Raw genomic sequence first — 20,843 nt, 5'->3', positions numbered from 1 at the left:
AATCCAACTGCATATATTTCCTTGCAGTCCGACTTGAGTGAAAACTTAAGTTGTAAAATACAAAGAGAATATCCCAGTGGTGGAAAGTAACTAAGTACATACACTCAAGTACTGTACTTAAGTACAATTTTGATGTACTTTTACTATACTCGAGTATTTCCTTTATACTTCTACTCCACTACAATTCAGAAGCAAATATTGTACTTTTTATTTCACCACCTTTGTTTAATACCTTTGGTTACTTTGGAGATTGAGAATAATAATTCAAAATATAATCAACAAATATGATGATGTTGACATGTTCAAATATAGCAACTGCTATACAGTAAATGAGGTGCAAGCAATGATCACACATCATTGTATATTATAAAGACATCAAATGCATGTTTGCAATGAATGCTATAAAAATCCAGCATTACATAATACATAAATAAATAATACATTAATATAATGGAAATAGTTTCCAGAAGCTCAGGGGACTCACCAGCGAATCACAACAATAAACATTTTAGTGAACGGAAACACATATTATTTATCACTTTAAACACTATAAATGAATAATTGAAAATAATAAATATAAAAGGCAGAGCCTTTTGATTTTTTTTTCTTTAGTAGGCCTAACGTATATAGTTTAAAGTGTCAGTAGGCAGAATGTTTTTGGCATCATTGGGCTAAAATTTCACAATATCCTTTCAGCATATTGTAATTCAAGTGCTCTGAGAGAAAACTAGACTTCTGCACTTCCTCATGGCTCTGTTTTCAGGCTTTGAAAAAGCTAATCACAGGTCATTTCAGAGAGAGAGCGCCCCTATTGGCTGTTCATTCAACGGAGGCAGCTGTCAATCACTCGCGAACTCTGATCAAACGGTCAAACTAGGCAGCGCTGATCAAATATGAATCAATATTCTGCTACTATAATGCCTATTTCTCACCTCAAATGTTTTCAGAAACATCCTGTAGTGTACTGTTTAGCTGTAAAATGAGAAAGTGTGCTCCGACTGGTGGGCGGTGCTTGGTATTTCCTCAACAGTTCTCAACATGGCTGCTGGGTCACAAACTATGTGGGTTGTCCTCTTGGCATCACCTGGGTTTTGTGTAGAGTTGTAGGAGTGTGAGAGCCCCAACGGCTTTTGAGAATCTGCGTGCTATTACCGGGGCTAAGCTAACTGTTGATGTTGAGTATGCCATCTTAGTTCAAGTGCGTAACATTAGTCTGGCTGCTCCGGTGATTCGTTTTTTTTATTGCCACACATGTTATTAACGTTACCTGAGATGAGAAGTGTGGGTGCGGCGGCTGGAAGGCACCCTCCATTGAGCTGGGCTGAGTAATGAAGTACTGTAACGTCAATACTATTAGTATTAGACTATTAGAGTAATAGACATTTTTAACGGAACCGTTAGATGTCTTGAGAAGAAAAGAAAAGCACAGGTATTAATCACATTAATGATGGCTCTGTTCCAAGGTGAATTGCCAAAGCGGAATTCATCCATTAAAACAGTGTTAATTACACCTGTGCTCTTTCTGCTATGACATTTAACAATGTCTGAATTTTTCATTTAATTGATTCAATTTTAAAGTAACCTGAATCTGCTCACTGGTGGGTCGAAGACACACCAACCCTGAAGTACTATTTGTCAAGTTTAGGCAACTATAACTGATTCAGGTCAGGGAAAGATTGTCCTAAGAAATCAATGTTGTCTACGTAGAGGTGGAAGTGTTGAATGCCACTGTTGCAGCAGTATGAAGGTCACACTAATTATTGTCTTGACACTGAATGGAAATAGAGGCCATTTTAAGCTGCCTGAACACACCCAAACTAACCCAGCCAGTGCAAAGCCGCTTTTCACTTTGTGCTAAATCCTGCACTGTACTCGGTAGCATTTGGTGGGCCTAATGCTAAGAAGACTGGTCATAGATATCATACAAATTTAACCTGTCAAGTATTCAATTATGTTGTTTGTCTTTGAAACATTACCTTGTTCACTTTTACCTGAAGTTACTGGACTTTGTTTGCTCTCATAAGACTTGAAACTTGGTGTACGAGATTACACCAGCAGGCTTTTCTGCTCCAGTGAGTTTTATTTTTTATCAGGATGTGTTCACTTCAGGTTTGCAACCTGTAGTCTATGCTGGGATCTTGCTGGCACTGTGATCCAATGAACCAGACCACAAACTGGTGGTCATGTCAGCCTCATGGCCCCTCTCAACTTTCCTGCTACACTAGTCAGTGACTCCACTTCTACTCAAATCCTCTCTGCTGGTTTGCAGAATAAATTTTGTGCAGGATGCGCTAAACTTCTGCTAGCATCACAAATAGCTATAAATGTTATTACTGTATACAAACTGTAAGGTTTCAAGCCCATACTGAGATGACAATATGTGATGTGGAGGGCAATATGGATGTAGCTTTTGGCTGCACAGCAGACAAACATGTGGCGTACTTTAGGGATTTTGGTGCCTTCAAATGGGGTCGTGTTTACCGTGTTCACGAGAAAAGTCCATATGAACGCCCCCCTCTTGTGGTATTCACGAACGTTTCTGAAAGCTCAGAGTTTACAACTCGTGACGTGTTTGTTGACGTTGTCAGAAATGGCGGAGGCCATGGAAGTAAATTTTTTGGCACATAATAAGTGAATGTATTGTATATTACATCGTATATTGTTTTTCTTTGTAATTTTATAATATGTCTGAGGAAAATGTTGATATTCCCAACCGCCTAATTGTTTTCCTCTGTCATTATGCCTTTGCATTCACTGCATTATGTTACCCACTTGCTAGCTTGCTAAATTGTTAGCCTCTGTGGCTTCTCAATGCCGACAGTAACGTTAATATTGCCGTTGCTTTGCAGCAGTGTTTTCACGTCTTTACCACTTGAACGCCAAGTATATCGTGTACACGACTTCCCATGTTGGAAACACAAGCTTACGAGTTTCATTAGAAGGCACCATCTGTTCATGCCCGTGCACTGCTGCAGCCTTTCTACCATTCATACTTAAGCCTTGAACTTAAAAGTAAGGCTAGAGGTTTTGAGTTGCTGTCCCAGGTCCTGCTCCTCTTTGTTATCTTGGTTTTTGTCTTTTTTTTAAATGAGCTTCTTGGAAATATCATCACACACGATGATCATGACATATTTTGTTATTGTGCTGAATCCTGAAAAAACGTCTGTAGAAACGAGGGTCTTGTGGAAATCAATCACTGATTCAGGTGTTCTTGATTTAATAATGATTTTTGTTTTGGCTTAGAGGACTTTCTTCTCTCTCTGTGTGTATATAGACACACCACTATGTGTGAGTTAGTACGTCCCTGTAAATGTGTGCCTGAATGTGTCCACATAAGAACACATGTTCCTCTGTGTGTTGGAGCAGGGGTCAGCTCTTGTTATACTATCAGCCATACGCAGGCTTTTTCTGCTCTGGCGAGCTCTGATCTATGTGCGGTGTGACCATGTGTGTCGGCACAGAAATACAGGATTTTCTGCTACTGTTGATACCTCAACACGTTGCCCACAGCACACACACACACACACGCACGCACACACACACACACACACACACGCACGCACGCACGCACGCACGCACGCACGCACGCACGCACGCACACGCACACGCACACACGCAGAGGTCTTCCTAGCAATCAATTACATTTTTTGTTCCACAGATTTAAGGCACCTGTGAAATGAGGTTTATATCAGCGGCGACCTATAGCCTATCTTTGTGGTCTGGCTTTATCTAGCGCAGCTGCAGACGTGCTGGTGGAGGAGATGGCTCTATCTCGTATAGCCGTGCTGAAAGTAGCTTAGCTGATCGCTGTCCATGGTACTCACTTGCAGCTCAGCTCCTCTTTGAGTGCTGTGTCTCTGCGTGTGTGCAGCTTTTGGATGTCACCTCGTCCAGTAACAATATATTGGGCCTCATGCAGCTACATTCTCTTAAATTTCTTTCTCTTTCTCTTCTCAAAAAATAATGTGAAGTCAACTCCAGATGCACCAAACGTTCTTAACCATCCAAATCTGCTCAATGATGATCCCACTTGATCATAAACTGGAGGTGTGTTGCTTATGTGATTGTTTATTATTAGCAAAGGCCACAGCCCTTAAACACTATATCAGGTGTCGCGCCGTGTGTAAATAGAAGGGTGGCAGCAAAAAATGCTGTAACAAGAAGAAGAACTTAGATGTAGAGATAAATGTAGAGAGATAGACAGACAGACAGATGGATGGATGGCCACAGAAGGCATCTGAACAGGGGGGTGCCATTGAAGGCATGCTGAGGGATTGGGCGGCATATGCTTTGAAACAGACATAGGTCTATATCACCACTGTTACTGGTACTGTTAAATACACTTAAACAAAGTGATTTTCCAGAGCATCAGCAATGGCGTTTACACAACATTCAAGCAGTATGCAAGGCATTCAGAAGCTGAACGTACACAATAACATCCAAGGGTTTTTATAGTCTTAATTGGGATCAATTAGCCCACAAATTTAATAATCCAGTCATTATAATTACTCTAAAACATATAATAATCTATATTTGATTATATGATATTCATTTTTTTTATGTTCCTCAAAATTAAAACTTATGTTTCGTTGTGAAAACAAGATTTTTTTTTCTTAACTTGGTAACTCTCAACAACTAGTACATTTGTCTCTTACCCAAGAGAAGAGCAAACATAAGAGAACATCGGTGAATCCCAGAAATAAATGGGTACTATACTACTATACTACTTTATACTACCTAAACAATTAGGTGGTATAAATTGGAATGTTTTTTAAATGATCAGAGCCTCCATGAGGACCATCATCATGAAGAGCTATGCACTTGTGGTGAATAGTAATGGTACTACAGTATGAAGCACTTTGGGTAATAGCATCCACCAAATAGTTTCTTACCCTCAATCAATGTGCATATCCAGAGTAATTGCTATTTTAATAGTTATCAATTGATATTTTCATGATGTGATTTTTTTCAACGGGTGTCAACTTTCAACCAGACAAAACAAAACAAAACTGAATAGATACTGGCAAATTAAAGAAAGAAGCTAATTTGCGTTGCCTTATGCTGCATTAGCGATGCACTAACTGCATGTATCGTGTTGTTTTAATCAGAGCAGCAATTTGATCTTTCTCTTGTGAACAGCTGTTTTCCGTTTGTAGCACATTAGATCATGATTATGCTGCCATTTATCACCCATGGATCAATAGCACAGTAATTACACCTCTGCAGTCTTGCTTATTTAAAGGGCTCGCCCTCTTGCAGTTCGTCTCTCAAATGGCAATGTGATACCAACCGCTTATGCTTGCCTAATGTCCCATGTCATAGCTATGATTGTTAACTCAGGTAATGCTATCGATCAAAGGAATTTCATTTGTGCTTCATCGATTAGATATAGAATTATTTAAAATAATGATATTCACATTTGAACCTTTAGCTGAGAGCCTTATGTTAAGCTTTTTTCTACTGGTTGTACTTTATAAGGTATTCCTCTGTTCTCCCCGAGGCGCATGTTGACTCTGTCTCCATTTCTGCATAAATTGTTTGGCAAAACAGAATTGTGTCATCAGGCGGCCGGTAATAGTAGATTAGTGTCCTAAGTTAACTAAGTGCATTTTCCAGTGAGCTGCTCTTTCCTAACTCTCCACCCTTCTGTCATTTTCTCCTTTCAGACAGCAGTGCTTTGGATACACAGGTTTTAAGTCATTGTTTATCATCAACCTCGTGGACACTTGTGATTTCCTAGCATGTGCATGTGTTGTAAATTTGTGTTTTGTGGTGTATGTGGTGTATGTATCTGCAACACAGTCTCACGGCAGTTTGTGAAATAGTCACAAAATTTAATCTGTTTGATTCGTGTACATAGACACAAATTTTGTGACGCTCAGCACGACTTTCAAAAACACGTGATGCACGTGTCATTTTCCGCTCCAGGCTTTTCAAAATAAAACTGCTTAGTTAGGTTTAGGAATAGATCGACTTGGTTAGGCTTAGGCAACAAAACTACTTAGGTTCATGAAAAGATCATGGTTTGGGTTAAAATAACACCAGAAGTGCTGTAACTCAAGTACGGAAGTCTCGTTAGCTTTAAAAAAAGATTGTGGTTTGGGTTAAAATAACTCTGGCATTGCCGTAACTTAAGTACGGAAGTTACGTGCCAAATAAATCAACTTTGACTTGTAGTTTCACCCGGGACACAAACACCGGTCTCCTGGGTGAAAGTCCTATGTTTTTTGACCCACCCATCCACCCCGACTTCCTCGCTACCTAGCGTTTGCCGCTCTTTATACTGGTTCACAATTAATCAATTAATTATTGATTTTGTGCTGATCACGAAAAAATGAGAAATTCGTGTCTAGTATGTACCCAAATCAGTACATTACAATTTCGTGACTATTTCACGAACTGCTGCGCGACTGTGCTGTTATTTTGCATCTCTCTTGAATTGGATTTGAAAAAACAAAACACATCTACCTGAGTGTATCTGTGAGAGTGTGTTTGTTAGTCTGTAGATAAATTGAAGTGATATCTGTAGTTATGAAATGCAGCATGTGCCTTTGAGCCATCTTGTCGTCACTTTGTGCTGGTTATCCTTTTATTCCTTTTCCGAAAATGATTTGTTTTTTCAAACTGGACATTGTGGTCAGTGAAGGGGGAGCGTTACACAATAGGCAAATTTGGCCTGAAGCACCGAGGGCGGCCAAACTCTCAGTCTTGAGCCCACAAATTACATTGATGTGGAACAATTTGGTCTTTTGCCTGCGGTGCTTCCCTCCCTTCTCCCTGTGCTGTGCTCCTCCTCTCCCATCATTTGGCTTATCCTGAATTGACCTCCAAAATTTACTGTCTTTTCCCCAAGTACATTTTGTCATACTGTATATTTTTTTGTTTTCATTTCGCTGCTGTTTCCTTTGTGTTTAGTTGTGTGCACTTACCTTGTATTTCTTGTTTTAAATTGTGTGTGTTTCTTCTCTCTGCAGCCTCGCAGTCTTTTGGACCCCAAATTGCTCGGCTTGCAGTCTGGAGGGTGAGTAGTGGCTCGCTTCCTGATCCGATCGGTTCACAATTACATACATCTTAGCTGCTGTGCTGTTTTGTACCCCCATGCTGAGGCACATAGCAGAAATGTTGCAGACACGCTGATTCTCTGGCATGCAGAGAGAAGATGAATATATGAGATGCCTAATGCCCTTACACCATCTATAAAGGAACTTATCCTCTTGGCTTCACATGCCTGATTGATGTATATGTATATGTCCCATATACTGACATTTATGTTAAATACATTCAAATGGCCCTGATGGAGCTGACCATGGATGTAGAAAGAGTGACGGACTTGGCAAAGTTAGCAGAAGTATACACGTGTGACTACGTCCGGTTTTCAAAATAGGGTGTTAACAAAGGGAACTTACATGTCCCTTATAAATTAACACGTAAATACCACTAATTTGTGAGGGAAATGTCTATTCTTAGATTTTTGATAGCTGGAAAAAAATTCAATAAATAATGCCTGATAATGACTGATATATTTGACCTTAGGACATCTCAGACTACAAACATGCTAATAATCAAACATTTTTACTATATCAATTTAGATATTTTGCAAAGTAAAAGTCCCTAGAAGTGTAAGATTCAACTTTTTCCCATGATCTAGTGTTAAAAAAAGTTAACAAAAACCGCAGGAAATCGTTATATTGAATCACAATACTTGTAGAATCACAATACATATCGAATCGGCACCGTAGTATCGTGATAGTATCGAATCGGGAGATAGGTGTATCGTCCCAGCCCTACTTGATACCATAACAACATCTGTAAAGGAACTTATCCTCTTGGTTTCACATGCCTGACTGATGTCTCATTCAGAAATGTGTATAAACGATTCATTTAGAAACTCTATGTGAAAGATAGATGAACTATTGTCATATGATGTCATAAGGGAAAATAGATAATAATCATCAATTACCCCAGCTCATGCTATGGCTATACAGCCAGCTGCAGCATGCATTGTGCGTACAGTAAAGAGGCAGCAAGATCCAGGGGACCTAGGGTGAGGCGAGCTCGTCACATTGTGTATCTTTAGGGTCATACCACTGATGTCGCTGAGAGGGCTGACAGAAAAGCTTGAGGAGCTTTATCTTTGTGGAGGCATTGGGGCCTCGATGTCATGTTGAGGTCATTAGAGAGGCTTTGAGTGACAGCTGAGGTGATGCCACTGAGAGCCTCACGGGAAAGGAGCAAGACTGGTGGGAAAGCAGTGAGGGAGCCGCGGAGTGTGCACAAGAGAGTTGGAGGATGGAGGGAGAAAGAGAACTTGAGCTGAAGTGTAGAAGAGAAGAGAGACCGTTCAAATAATCTCATCTTCTGTATTCATAAAATGTAATATATAGGTGTATAATAGGTGTAATCACAGCATCACTGCAGGTATAAACATGAGGGCTGGGCCGATACGCATACCTCCTTATTCGATACTGTCAAAATACTTGGGAGCCGATTCAATATGTAATGCGATTCTACAAGTATTGTGATTCGATTTTACGGTGTATTGCGATTTTTAACAACTTTTTTAACACTAGATCATGGAAAAAAGTTGAATCATACACTTCTGGGGACTTTTACTTTGGAAAATATCTAAATTGATATGGTAAAAATGTTTGATATTCAGTATGAATGTAGTCAGAGATGTCCTGCAGTCAAACATATCAGTCATTGTCAGGTATTATTTATTAAATTTTTTCCAGCAACCCAAAAATCAAAGAATAGACATTTCCCTCACAAATTAGTAGTATTTTCTTTTTTTTCAATTCATAAATGACCTGTAACATGTTTTATACCTCTGGTGAATATAATCCTAATAAATCTTATTTCCATGTATGTATTTGGTAGATATAGTTCCCTTTAACACCTTATTTTGAAAACCGGACTTAGTCACACGTGTATACTTCCACTAACTTTGCTAAGTTCGTCACTAGCTTCCCCTGTTAGCTCCGTTCTCTTTGTACATCCATGGTCAGCTCCATCGAGGCCGTTTGAATGCATTTAACATAAATATCAATATATGGGTGCTCTACAGTTGTAGCGTTGGCTGATTTGACCACGGAGATGTGAGTGGCGGCTGGCTAGACCGCACGTTACCGCAATACCATAACATTTCCTGTCCGTGACAGAGTTAACATGCAGCTTTAGCCATGAGGTCTAGCTCTGCTTTTCCTGGCAATGTGTGAAACCCAAAGTGCTTCCATATTTTACTGTATGTGTAGTGTTTACTACTTTGGATTAAATATGTGAGGGTGCAGGTCGTATCCACGTAGATACTCCGCCGTTTTCTGCTTCCCCGTTCTAATAATACATCCATGATTTCTGTTTTGGTTATTGAAATGGATATGACGTCTCGTTACTCCGACTACAACAATAAAAGTGGTAACTTCCTTCTACCTCCGCATAGACTCAAATGATGCACTTATATCAATTCTGGCTTTAAAATTTTTATTTCAAAATCGTAAAAAAAAACAAATCGCAATAAATAGGTGAATCAGTTTTTTTCCCCACCCCTAATAAACATTTACATAACATGAGAGAGAGGGAGTCTACGGGAACAGCAGTGGGTGAGAGGGATTACAAGAAGCTCCAGTGTCGGCGGTCGGCACCATGCTAGGTGAAGAAGAAGGGGTGAGACAGGTTAGGTAGGAGGCATGATCCATGGTGTGTGTCGGCTGTGTAAATCAAGGTCCCCCCCTTTCACTGTTGTAATGTCTCCTCCAGCATGGCATTATTATGATATTAATACACTTTAAATCTGTCTGCTTCTCCAGGGCTGGCAGTATTCTTTACGGTATTGACAGCATGCCAGATTTACGCCGCAAGAGGACAGTGCCTCTTGTCCGAGACCTGGTGAGTCATCTGCCTCAACAAGGTTATGTGTGATTTATGTCAAATCTATCTGAGTGACCCCACATTATACAACCACACTGTTGGAATCCTGCTCGGTGTGAGTATGGACCCCTGCTGAAGACAATAATAACTTTACTGGCAACCTGATAAAATGTTATTGTGCTTTAGAGTGACGTTGTTTGTTTCTTATTATATAATATCCTAGGACTAATAATAGCTTTGGTATTCCTTTAGCTGAAGTCTCTGCAGCAACAACGGTTATTAAAACGTAACTCAATACGGATTTGTCATTTTAATTACAAGCTTGTTACACACGAACGCGACTGCACACAGTTGAAATGATTGAAAATACTTTCCTTGCATATGTGGACCTGCTATGTAAAATTAACTAGCTTTTAAAACTGTTTAATTGTGATAAAAACACGCCAATAAGGAGTTGATTGGTGATAAAAGCAACCACTTAAAAACTCCCGCAATTTAGAGCAGAGCACTGCTTTGTGGGAATGTTAATGTAACCTTAGCCATAACTCCATGGCTTGATTAATCAGCCTAGAGAGGGTGTTTAAGACATTGCATCACAGTGATGCTCGCCCATTTGTTTTTATGGCAACATAATGTGTCATAACATATCCCACAGAGAGGCCTGTTGCATTGCAGTCCACTTTAGCACTGCGCCACATGGTTAGATTTTCTGAGACAACACGCTGTCGTGAGGCCAACAGTTTTCATGTCTGTTTATAACTGTTTGTCCATTATGTGCTGCACACTGTGCGTCTGTCTTGTGTACGTTTGTCTCTCATCTTCATGTATTTTAGTCAAAAGGATGGAAAAAATATGATCAGAACTCTTAAATTAAGTTGATTTAAAAACAGCCTGTATAATACTTACTTACTTATATTAGGGGTGTAACGATACGTTTTTACAACGATACGATACGTATCACTTTCCATGGTTCCGATACCATTCAATGACGATATTTGGCTCATCTAGAGCGATTCGATACAGTACAGGTCAGGATTCCTCAAAGGTTTTCTTGTAATGGAATTAGGAATAAATTAATTATGGATATAAACACGTTGACACAATAATTAATGGCAAATACATACACCTTTTATTTGAAGTGCAACTTCAGGACCGGCTGCTTCAGTTCTCAAGATACAAGGCAGTGCAATATTTAACAAAACATAAAATAAACCAACTTCTATTCAAGTTAAATGAACAGTGGTTTAACCTGCTGCTTCTGTAGCAGGCAAACGGTAGAGCAATTATATTTAACAAAAAAATAAAATGCAACCAACTTCTCTTCAGTTTTAACAGTGGTTTAACCACCTGCTTCTGTTCTCATTTTCAATATAAGTGGAAGAGCAATAATATTGGCGTCTCAGTGGGCACCTGAAAGATTGATCGTGTTGCCGTTGTATTTTATGTGCCTTTTGCATATTCTACAAACAGCCAGCGATTTATCAAGGACGTCTCCCTTTTTGCAAAAGCCAAAATCTTTCCACACGCTGGACCTCAAACGCGGCTTGGAAATCTCTCACTCGTCTGGCTTTTCCCCGCTATCAGCCATGCTTCGTTTTGTTGTCGTGTTTTTGAGATTGGCGCTGCTGGCGCATGTTGATGTATGATGTCATACACAGGGAGAGTGAACCGGAGTAACGTTTAACATTCCTCTACTATTAAAAGTGCTAAAAATACATCCATGTAACGTTTGTCCTGCTTAAATACAAGGCGCAAATTCTTAGTATCGATACAATAGATTATTTACCTTGCTACGTCCCCCGTGACGGACAACTTTCCGAGTACCTATCGATGTAGTTGGATCGCAGGAATATAAGTCGATGTAGTAGATGAATCGTTACACCCCTAAAACATACTACTCTTTAAAGATTTAGAGTTTCTTGTGAAATAATATGATTATGCAGCTTGATGTCGTACACATAGATGCTGATGAATGTTTATATCACAGTGAACAACATGAGTTGATGCTGTATTTGTCCATATCTCTCATGAAATTATTAACCAACAATGTCTTGGTAAGTATGGGTTGTCGTTTTTAATTTTTAATTTTCTTTTTTGGATTTTGCGTGTATATTTGCCATTCCTACATAGACCCATAACAGCTATGGGTGATATTTTTCAGTGAGTTGTCAGATTTCAACCTCGCCGATGCCTTGGCCATTTTTCTCCTTTTCTTTTTTTTTTTTTTTTTGTTGTTGCTCGGCAGGTGTCGAAAAAATTGCATACAACTTGAAATGTTGACAACTCAACCCAAAAATATATCGAGAGACTTCATTGACTTCTGATTTAACTGTGTGAGGCTTTTAAATCATGTAAAAGTGACACTGAGCAAGCCTTTTACACGTGGGATGAAGTCAGTAGTCAGCAAACTAATTGGTCCCCTTTCATTGCCTCTCCTTTGTCAATGTCCCCCATTTGCTGTGCGATTGCTTCCGGGCAGCAACAGCGTTTGATTGGAACGGACAGCAGGGTTCCCCCAACATCATGGCGGGATGCAAAAACATAAACAAAAAAAAAGAGCCTTGAAAATCGATTCACAAAAGCATTGAACGCTATTATGTAGCTGAATGGATAACATCTGGACACAGGGTCATATTGTATTGCCCGTAGCAACCTCAGCAGTGCTGGTGCATGTTGATAAACTTACATCAACACTCACAGTTCATGTAGAGGTCACGTTTCCTCCTACATTCTCCATGGCTTCCATGGATCTTTACCATAGCTGGGCTGTACAGACAAGAGGGTCGTGGTAAAGACTGATCCAATATTGTCAGCTGTCCATGTCTGCATTCCTCTGTTACGTAACTTTCTCCAGTATGGGATAAGTGTAATCTCTGGTCACTCAAAACTCAGTGGATATTAAAATAAAAGCTAATTTACATATGTGTATATGTGTATGTTTGTGTGGGCGTGTACTGTTTAATGTTTGAGTAAGTTTGTGAATGTCTGAGCAGATATGTGTGTGTGTTTTAAATGTGTGTGTGTGTGTGTGTGTGAGAGTCTGTGTTGTTGTGCAGTACAGCTGGCTTCACCCATACGTGAGTGTGTGTGCGTCTTGTGTTTCTCTGTTTGTGTCAAACTAATGTGCAGAGCAGACAGCAGAAAATATGATCAAAGCTTCATCCAACAGAGAACTGAATTTAAATGCCAAGCATGACTGCAGTTAAGTAACTTCCAGTGCATGAGTGGATAAATAATCATGCAACGGCTGTATAATCTCTCTTGATGAATAGTTGAATCTTTCTAGAGCTCTGTGCCCTAAACCAGCAGTCCTGCATGGCAGTTGAGACACCTGTGCGCTCAGTTTGGATAATAAGTAACAATTCTTCTGCTGTATGTGCATTCAGCATTCACCCTCCCACTCCTTGTCTAATTCAATTTCTCTGTTTCTTTTATTCTCTATTCATGACCTCCTGGAAATCACAGGCTTTGGTAAGCTCACACTCTCTTTGCACTTGCTAAGAGCAACAGATGAATGCTTCGTTTGTAGACACATCCATTACAGACATTTAAATAAGTCTTGTTTTTGTTTTGATCTACTGATTTACTATTGTAACCCATTTCTATTCAGGGCTTTTCTTCCTTTCACAAAAATATTACCACCCATTCACAAGCTGTTTATCTCTATTTATTACACAGCTTTGTTGAATACTCGATTCTGATTGGTCAATCACTCTACGGTCTTATTTCTTTATAGCAGACCTGTTGCTATGTATAACAGACCGTTGCTATGAGCACAGTTTTGATGTCAGACTCTGGCGGACCATTTTTGTGTCAAATTATTGATTTCTTAAGTAGGTAGCTGTGTAATAAGCGGGATAATGTACAGCTAGCGGGTCATTGTTGTGAAATAAACCCCTTTGGGGCGATGTAAGACACCTCACCTTAGCGTCGGGGTGCGTCATCGCCCTGACGAGGTTTATTTCACAACAATAACCGGCTGGCTGTACATTATCCCTTGCATAGATGTATGTTCTACATTAGGCTTGGGAATCACGATATTATCACAATACGTAATTCACGATACGATCTTATCGCGATTTTAAACATTTTGCGATATGCTGAGTATTGCGATAAGATATGTTGTGATTTATTACCAACATCTGTTTTATCTAATAAGATGCGGTTTTCACTCTGTTGATCTCAGAGTTTTTATTCACAGATCCTGAGGTCAGAGGTCAAGGGACCCTTTTGAAAATGGCCAGTTTTTATTTGCCCAAATTTAGCGTAACTTTGAAGCATTATGTGGCATTCTTCTTGACAGGCTAACATGACATGGTGTTCCTGTTTTATACCAGTATCTACTCTAGCTTTGCGACTGAGCCCGCTACAACCTCTGAAAGACAGAACAGCGGATTGTTAAGGGGTTAATAGATTATATAATCAAAGATCAATACTTGACGTCCGAGTATCAATACAATATTGCCACGCAAAGTATCGCGATACTGTGCTGCATCGATTCTTTCCCCCTACCCTATTCTACATGCCGCTGTGTGTAAATCCATTGAGAGACTCTATAAAACTGCAGATAGGTGAAATGGGTCAGTGGATTTATCTCTTTTCATCATCTCTCTTCTCCTCTTCTTCTCTCAGACCCTCACTGCTCGAAAGGCAGGCATCTCGTTCGCTCTGGTGAACCGGTCCACCCTGAATAATGAGGATCTGGTGAGTACTAACGTGCCTGTGATGCCTGCATGGAACGTCATTGTATGTTTATTGTGGAGTCTGATTGGGTAACGGAGGCTTCTGCAGGGACGTGGGATGCTGGACCCGTGTTCTCTCATTATTTTTTAGGGCGTTGTTTTGAGAGGAGCGTGCTGGAACACTTGACAAACTTTTATAGATGTGCTGTTTGCTGCAGGAACACAGGGCTCCGAAAATGAAAAGTAGATGGATGACAGTAGTTTCTGGTGTTTTTTTCTTTAGATGTATATACAGCATGTCATCATCTGTCTGTCTGGTGTCTGTGGCCAGCTGCTCACTCTTTACGCTGTGCTCCTTCTGTCAGATTATTTGGCTGAGTTCAGAAATTATGAAATAGCCCCCATCATTTCTTTTAGACAATGCCCAGCGATTAATAATAAGCACTGTGCATCGAGGAAGACAGAGCTACAGAATGTCTCTGTCGATGCTGTGAGACACTTTTGTGTTGACCTCCAAAAGCTCTCTCTCCATTAATTGATCGCAATTCTTCCCTCCCAGAGGCAAGACGGCATTATGGGATGCAAACAGCAGGAGAAAGCAGTACCTCGGCAAGACAAACAAGCAAACAGTTTCATATCCAGTGATGTGCAACAAGGGGCTGCCTAAGCCTACAAGATTACTGGGTTCAAATGCGTTCTGTACGTCATGCACAAATATTTCATCTTTTCAAACATGAGACGTCAATTTGCGCACACTGATTTGTGGACATGTTCGTATCACGTCTCTGTTTCACACGCTTGACTTGGTCCTCGTGGTCCACATGCCCAGTTGCCCTACAGTGACAGGGTCTTGATTGCTTACTAATAGCTATTGGTTTTATGAAAGGGGCTTTAGGGATGAACAACTCATGTCCCAGATGAGGGAGGAATGACGTCATAGACGCGTTGTGTTAATTGGTGGTGTAGGAAGGGAGCTGATTCTTGGGCAAAATTTGGAGATTGCACCGCAGTGGTAAGTAAGGACCTGAATTTAAAGGATAGATGTCCAATATTCTGATTCGAAATAAACAAGGAAGAGTCTAATAATTGGTGGCCGAGGGGAGCCGAGTTCCGAGCAGAGCTGCAGATTGTGCGGTCTTGCTAAGTAGGACGAGCAGATGTCAGAGTTTTATCTGCTGCATTAAGTCCAGGAGAGTGCTTTCCTGTGAGGACTGCGAGAGTACTCAGCGAACAGCCATATGCTGTTTAAGAGTGCGGAGGAGTTGGAGAAAGAGAGGAGAAAGGAAGGGCGAGGAAACGAGGGAAATGAGAAGAGAATGAGAGAAGATCAGAGCTAGAAGTGACTTGTCATCATGACCCCCTGGCCCTGATTTGTCACTGATCAGGCAGCCATGTTGAACAATCCTCCCCCTACTCCCGGGAGAGATGTTTCAGCCTATTTAGAGTGCTTCCATCTCCCGTCCTCTTTTTGTCTCATCTCTTCCCCACCTCTTCCATTTTTTCGTTCCCTCTGTCAATGTAATGCATTTTAATTTGATGAAATTATGTTACTCATACTCATTATTGCTGACGTATAGAAGTCTCTCTTTCTCTTTCTGCGTCATGTTTCCCATGAATCTGCTTTTTAGAGCAGAAAGGAGCATTATGTGTGGGCCGGCTAACGGCCTCGTGTGTCCGCTCGATGTTCTGAGCTGCCTGTGATCTGAGCACCAGAGCCTTTTAACAGTGACTGTCAACATAAACTGGGGCTGTGTTTACCTGCTGAGACGACGGCAGAGACTCAGTTGTACAAAGGGAGAAGGGAGTCGCGATCTGACATGGGTCAAGGTGTATCTGGAAATAAGACATGATGCCTTGCTTTAAGTCAGGTCAGATACATCACCAGGCAGGTTGTTAGCAGCAAAATACACTACATTGATTTTAAAATGTTTGCCTCTTGATACTTTTGGATGGTTATTTGAATCTTGCCAGACAGAAAAAACATATTAAATTGAGTTTAAAATACTTGCAAATGTCAAAGTTTTGTTAGGGATGCACCGATACTGGATCGGATATCAGGCCGATACTGACTCAAATAGCTGGTTTACATTTCAATTTTAATTCCTGTTCAGTTTGAAGATTTTTTACCAAGTTGCTGTTGTACTATTTATTATTTTAATAATAAATAACAATTCACTAAATTGATATATATGTATTAATTTGTTACATTAAGATTTACAAAGTTAAGAAAGTAATGTTTAATTCAAGCCTGATGTTGCCTTACACATAAAAGAATGATCCACACAGTGGCATAGAGCTTATAGATTAAAGACTTGGATCGGATCAGTACTCGGTATCAGTCGATACCCTAAGCCCAGATATCGCTAGCGGTATCTGAACTGAAGAAGTTGGATCGTTGCATCCCTAAATTTTGTGCCAACGTCATGTGGTTTGCGAAAACCCACAAGGATTCCCAGTTCGGGATGAGATGAGTTAAAGCAAAAGATCGGAGGTGTAGAAGGCTGGAACAGGATGAGGAGGAGGAGGATGGCAGTGTCAGTGAAGTGGTTGACAAGGACAATAGGTGATGAAATTGGAAAGGAGGGGTGAAAGGAGGAGGAGAGATTAGGTTCTTCTCTGTCATGTTGCTCTCAGGCAGAGGCTGCAGCTGTCAATCAATTCTAACAGTGTCTCGCACAAAATCACCAGGGTCACCTCCCAGTGCAACACATGAGACTCACACAAGCAGCAGCGCTCTTCCCACATCTGCTGCACAGCGTGACATGCAGTGTCAGGACTGAGAGTGAGGAGACAGACAGAGAGAGGGAGAGAGATTTAAAGAGACAGAAATGGACTTTGTTAATGAAATAGTTGGCTGGTAAAAAAATATTTAACAGCCACGTCAACTCAGAGAAAAACAGAGATAGAGAGGTCTCTGAGATTTCCCAGGCTCATAGGAATGTTTCGTTCACTCATCTACTGCAGGCGATGTCAGTATTTAACGGTTCAGTATTAAATCTGGCGAGGAGCAGGCTACCGGGGTGCGGCCTTGCTCTAGCTTGTGTGCAAGTTGTAGATAAATCCCAGACATCTGCTTCATCTCATCGCTCTCAGATTAAAAGGAATCTCCCTCTGTGTTTCATTAAAGGTCCTCTAGGAACTCAGCAGCCTCTCTGTTGCATCAGCGTACTTTACAATGTTAGATGGCCTTGTTGTGCTGTCATCTGGTGTCATTTAATCATCTGTGCAAGTGTATTTGTGTCTGAGTGTGTTCGAGTGAGCAGCAGTGCAGCGGTCTCCGTGGTAAAGTGCAGAGCTGCTGTTCAGGTGTTAAAGCACATTGTCAACACACTGGGGGCTGACAGCAGAGGGAGGGGGGAGGAGGAGGAGGAGGAGGAGGAGAAGGGGTGAGGAGTGGAGCGCAGCAGTAGAAGTGGAGAGCAAGTACCTCTTGAAGATTTATTTAACCGCCATACATCTTCTTCTCTCTCTCTGTCACTTTCTCTCTCGCCGGCTCTCTCTCTCTCTCAATCTGGATAATGCTCACTTTTAAAAACCTTATTTACAGCATCCATCGATTCTGCCTTCAAGAATTGGCAAGTCCCGGCCCCGTTTTCCAGTCCTTGTGGATGGCAGGGCTGCTGCAGTAAAGCATTCAATTTGAAGAGGGTTCTGTTACACAGCAATCAGTCTAGACAGGCCTCCAGTAGACTTTAGTATTTGGTCTGCAGGTGCTTTAGTCAGCAAGCAGTCTGTGAACAAAGCCTGCGGACTAAGGATGCTGTTAATCTAAGCTTAATGAGATGTAAGGTTGATTGATTCGTATACGGCTGACCTCTCCATTGATGATAAGGTAATCAGAAAAGCCTCCTATATGTTTATCTCTTGGAATCATGTAATCTGTAGGATCACTTTCTCGTAACAAAAGAAGTTGACAAATGCCGCAGTAGTGATGAATGATAGCTGCAGTTTAGCCAACTTATATAATTGTGTATTGTAGATTTCATCCTACTCAGACTGCAGATCAATTTGAATTAAGCCCACTGAAGCTGTTTCTGTTAAACTTCTTGGACAAACTTTATGTGATGATATTAGGCTATTGTGGTCCCTCAGCAGGTGCAAACTTATTTATTAGTTTTTTATTACTGAACTGAAGATGTATTGAACAATTCTGAAAAGCAATTTAAGTATAAAGCTGTTTTTTATTAACTTTTGAAGTTGTTAAGACTGTTGTTTTCACTAGCTCATGGTGCCGTGAGTCAGCCGTACCTCCTCTGTTGTCTTTCACCCCCATATTTTTCCCTTGTCCATCATTTTCTCCATACCTTATTATTTCTTACAATTTGTCAATGCCTTTTTATTTCTTCTCAGAAATCTCACGTCTTCAAGAAGACTCTCCAGGCCTTGATTTACCCGATTTCATCCACAACACCCCATAACTTCGAGGTGTGGACGGCGACTGCGCCCACCTACTGCCATGAGTGCGAGGGGCTGCTGTGGGGCATCGCCCGTCAGGGCATGCGCTGCTCAGAGTGTGGCGTTAAATGCCACGAGAAGTGCCAGGACCTGCTCAATGCAGATTGTTTACAAAGTAAGGAAGTAGATTCATCCCATATTGCTTTGATGTACAGTTCACAGTTCACACAAATATGCCTTTGTGAGTACAGGGCTGTTTGGGTGTGTGTATGTTTGTGAGAGAGAAAGTATGATTAGTGTCTTAAACGGCATTGTATGGAAAATGCATTCAAAATAAGCTGCATTCATTCTCATTTTTTTATATTCTTAATGTTAATTTAATGATCTTGCAGTCTTCTTTTAATGATTTACTATTTTTTTTTTTGGCTAATAATCGAACAATTGCTAAATCATTATTGAAATCAGTTGAATCTAAAAGCATGGTTTGTCTGGCCACAACGCTAGTGTTGCACTTCATCTCCCACCTTTCTATAAATACCAGCACTATACTGTAAGCCCCAGAGTACATGTGAATACTGTTGAGGGGATTTGTGTAATACATATTACATATCCCCCTTGCACTTATTGCTACAAGTAACATGGGGCATGTACACTGCTCACACTCATTACATACAGTTCTCAATCAGCTTTTTCAATCAGGGCACACCCCTGTTGTTACGGTGTAGTCAAATAGGAACAATGTGACTGCAGGATGATCCTCAAGGCAATCCTCACACACTCTAAGTGGATTAGCTACACCCTGGCGTTACAAAACTCAATGTTTTATAACTGATTTATACCAGCATAACAATGTTTGATAGTTCAAACTGTGTTTCATCTTTATCACATTTCAATCTGCACTCATGAACACACTGTAGATGCACGATACTGTGATCAGATACAGAGAATGAACCGTCACGCGTGCCCCTTTTGTCTTACAGACACACGTTCGCATAAATAAACACAAACACCAACATTAACGCGTGAAGTTGTGATTTCCCATCCTCCACACACGCTTACACAGTCAGAGTCATAGCGGCATACACATAGTGTAACACAGTATTGTACACTCTTGCAGTATTTAAGAGGATTAGAAAGTTAGGTAACAATTGTTATTTAAAAAAGAAGACCGGTAGAAAGGCGGTGCATAAATATGATAAATAGGATTGATCACCAGTTCTTCTACCAATTCATGAGATTAAATATGCAGACTACTGAGCCGAAACACTCTTAACGTTTGGTTTGTTTCAGGGGCAGTTGAGAAGAGCTCCAAGCACGGGGCGGAGGACAAGACCCAGAATATCATCATGGCCATGAAGGAGCGCATGAAGATAAGGGAGAAGAACAGTCCCGAAGTGTTCGAGGTAATCCAGGAGATGTTCATCGTCTCCAAAGAAGACTTCACCAGCCATCTGAAGACGGCCAAGCAGGCTGTTCTGGATGGGACCTCCAAGTGGTCTGCCAAAATCAGCATCACAGGTTAGCATGGTTCCTGTAATTATCTCAGGAAGTTCATTCTTCAAACCAGCCACTAACATTTTTATTATGAATCCATCAATTATGATATGGAATTTGTATTAGCTCTCATTTACACACAAACCATCAATCAACTTAATAGTAATAAATGCTTTGTAACTAGTAATGTCCTGATACGGCTGCAGGTGACCCTTGACCTTTGGCTCATGACCTATAACCCTTTGCTCAGTCCTCCAATCCCAAATCAACAAAACTGCCATTACAAGTCCTGCTCCTCTCAGATGACAAACGTTGTCATTCTAATTGGTATTTACTTGTCATTAACCTCAAGATCTTGGTCATTAACCTCTGACTCTGAACCACAATCAGCAATGCATATTTAAT

At 40.6% G+C, this 20,843-nt stretch overlaps 1 protein-coding gene across 3 annotated transcripts in view; it reads left to right on the top strand.

Moving 5' to 3' along the window:
• LOC119480904 (protein unc-13 homolog C) overlaps window positions 1–20,843 on the top strand; it is a 202,493-nt gene that overhangs the window by 87,254 nt on the left and 94,396 nt on the right. For all 3 annotated transcript variants that reach the window (XM_037757559.1, XM_037757550.1, XM_037757541.1), the window contains 7 exons: window positions 5,667–5,689; window positions 6,975–7,021; window positions 9,807–9,885; window positions 13,333–13,338; window positions 14,500–14,571; window positions 18,900–19,119; window positions 20,235–20,462. In XM_037757559.1, the coding sequence (XP_037613487.1) occupies window positions 5,667–5,689; window positions 6,975–7,021; window positions 9,807–9,885; window positions 13,333–13,338; window positions 14,500–14,571; window positions 18,900–19,119; window positions 20,235–20,462 (675 nt within the window). The remainder of the gene's footprint in view (window positions 1–5,666; window positions 5,690–6,974; window positions 7,022–9,806; window positions 9,886–13,332; window positions 13,339–14,499; window positions 14,572–18,899; window positions 19,120–20,234; window positions 20,463–20,843) is intronic.

This window comes from Sebastes umbrosus, chromosome 2, assembly GCF_015220745.1.
Source record: "Sebastes umbrosus isolate fSebUmb1 chromosome 2, fSebUmb1.pri, whole genome shotgun sequence".
Taxonomy (NCBI): domain Eukaryota; kingdom Metazoa; phylum Chordata; class Actinopteri; order Perciformes; family Sebastidae; genus Sebastes; species Sebastes umbrosus.
The sequence above is the reverse complement of the archived record's forward strand: the minus strand, read 5'-3'. Positions and strand labels throughout refer to the sequence as shown.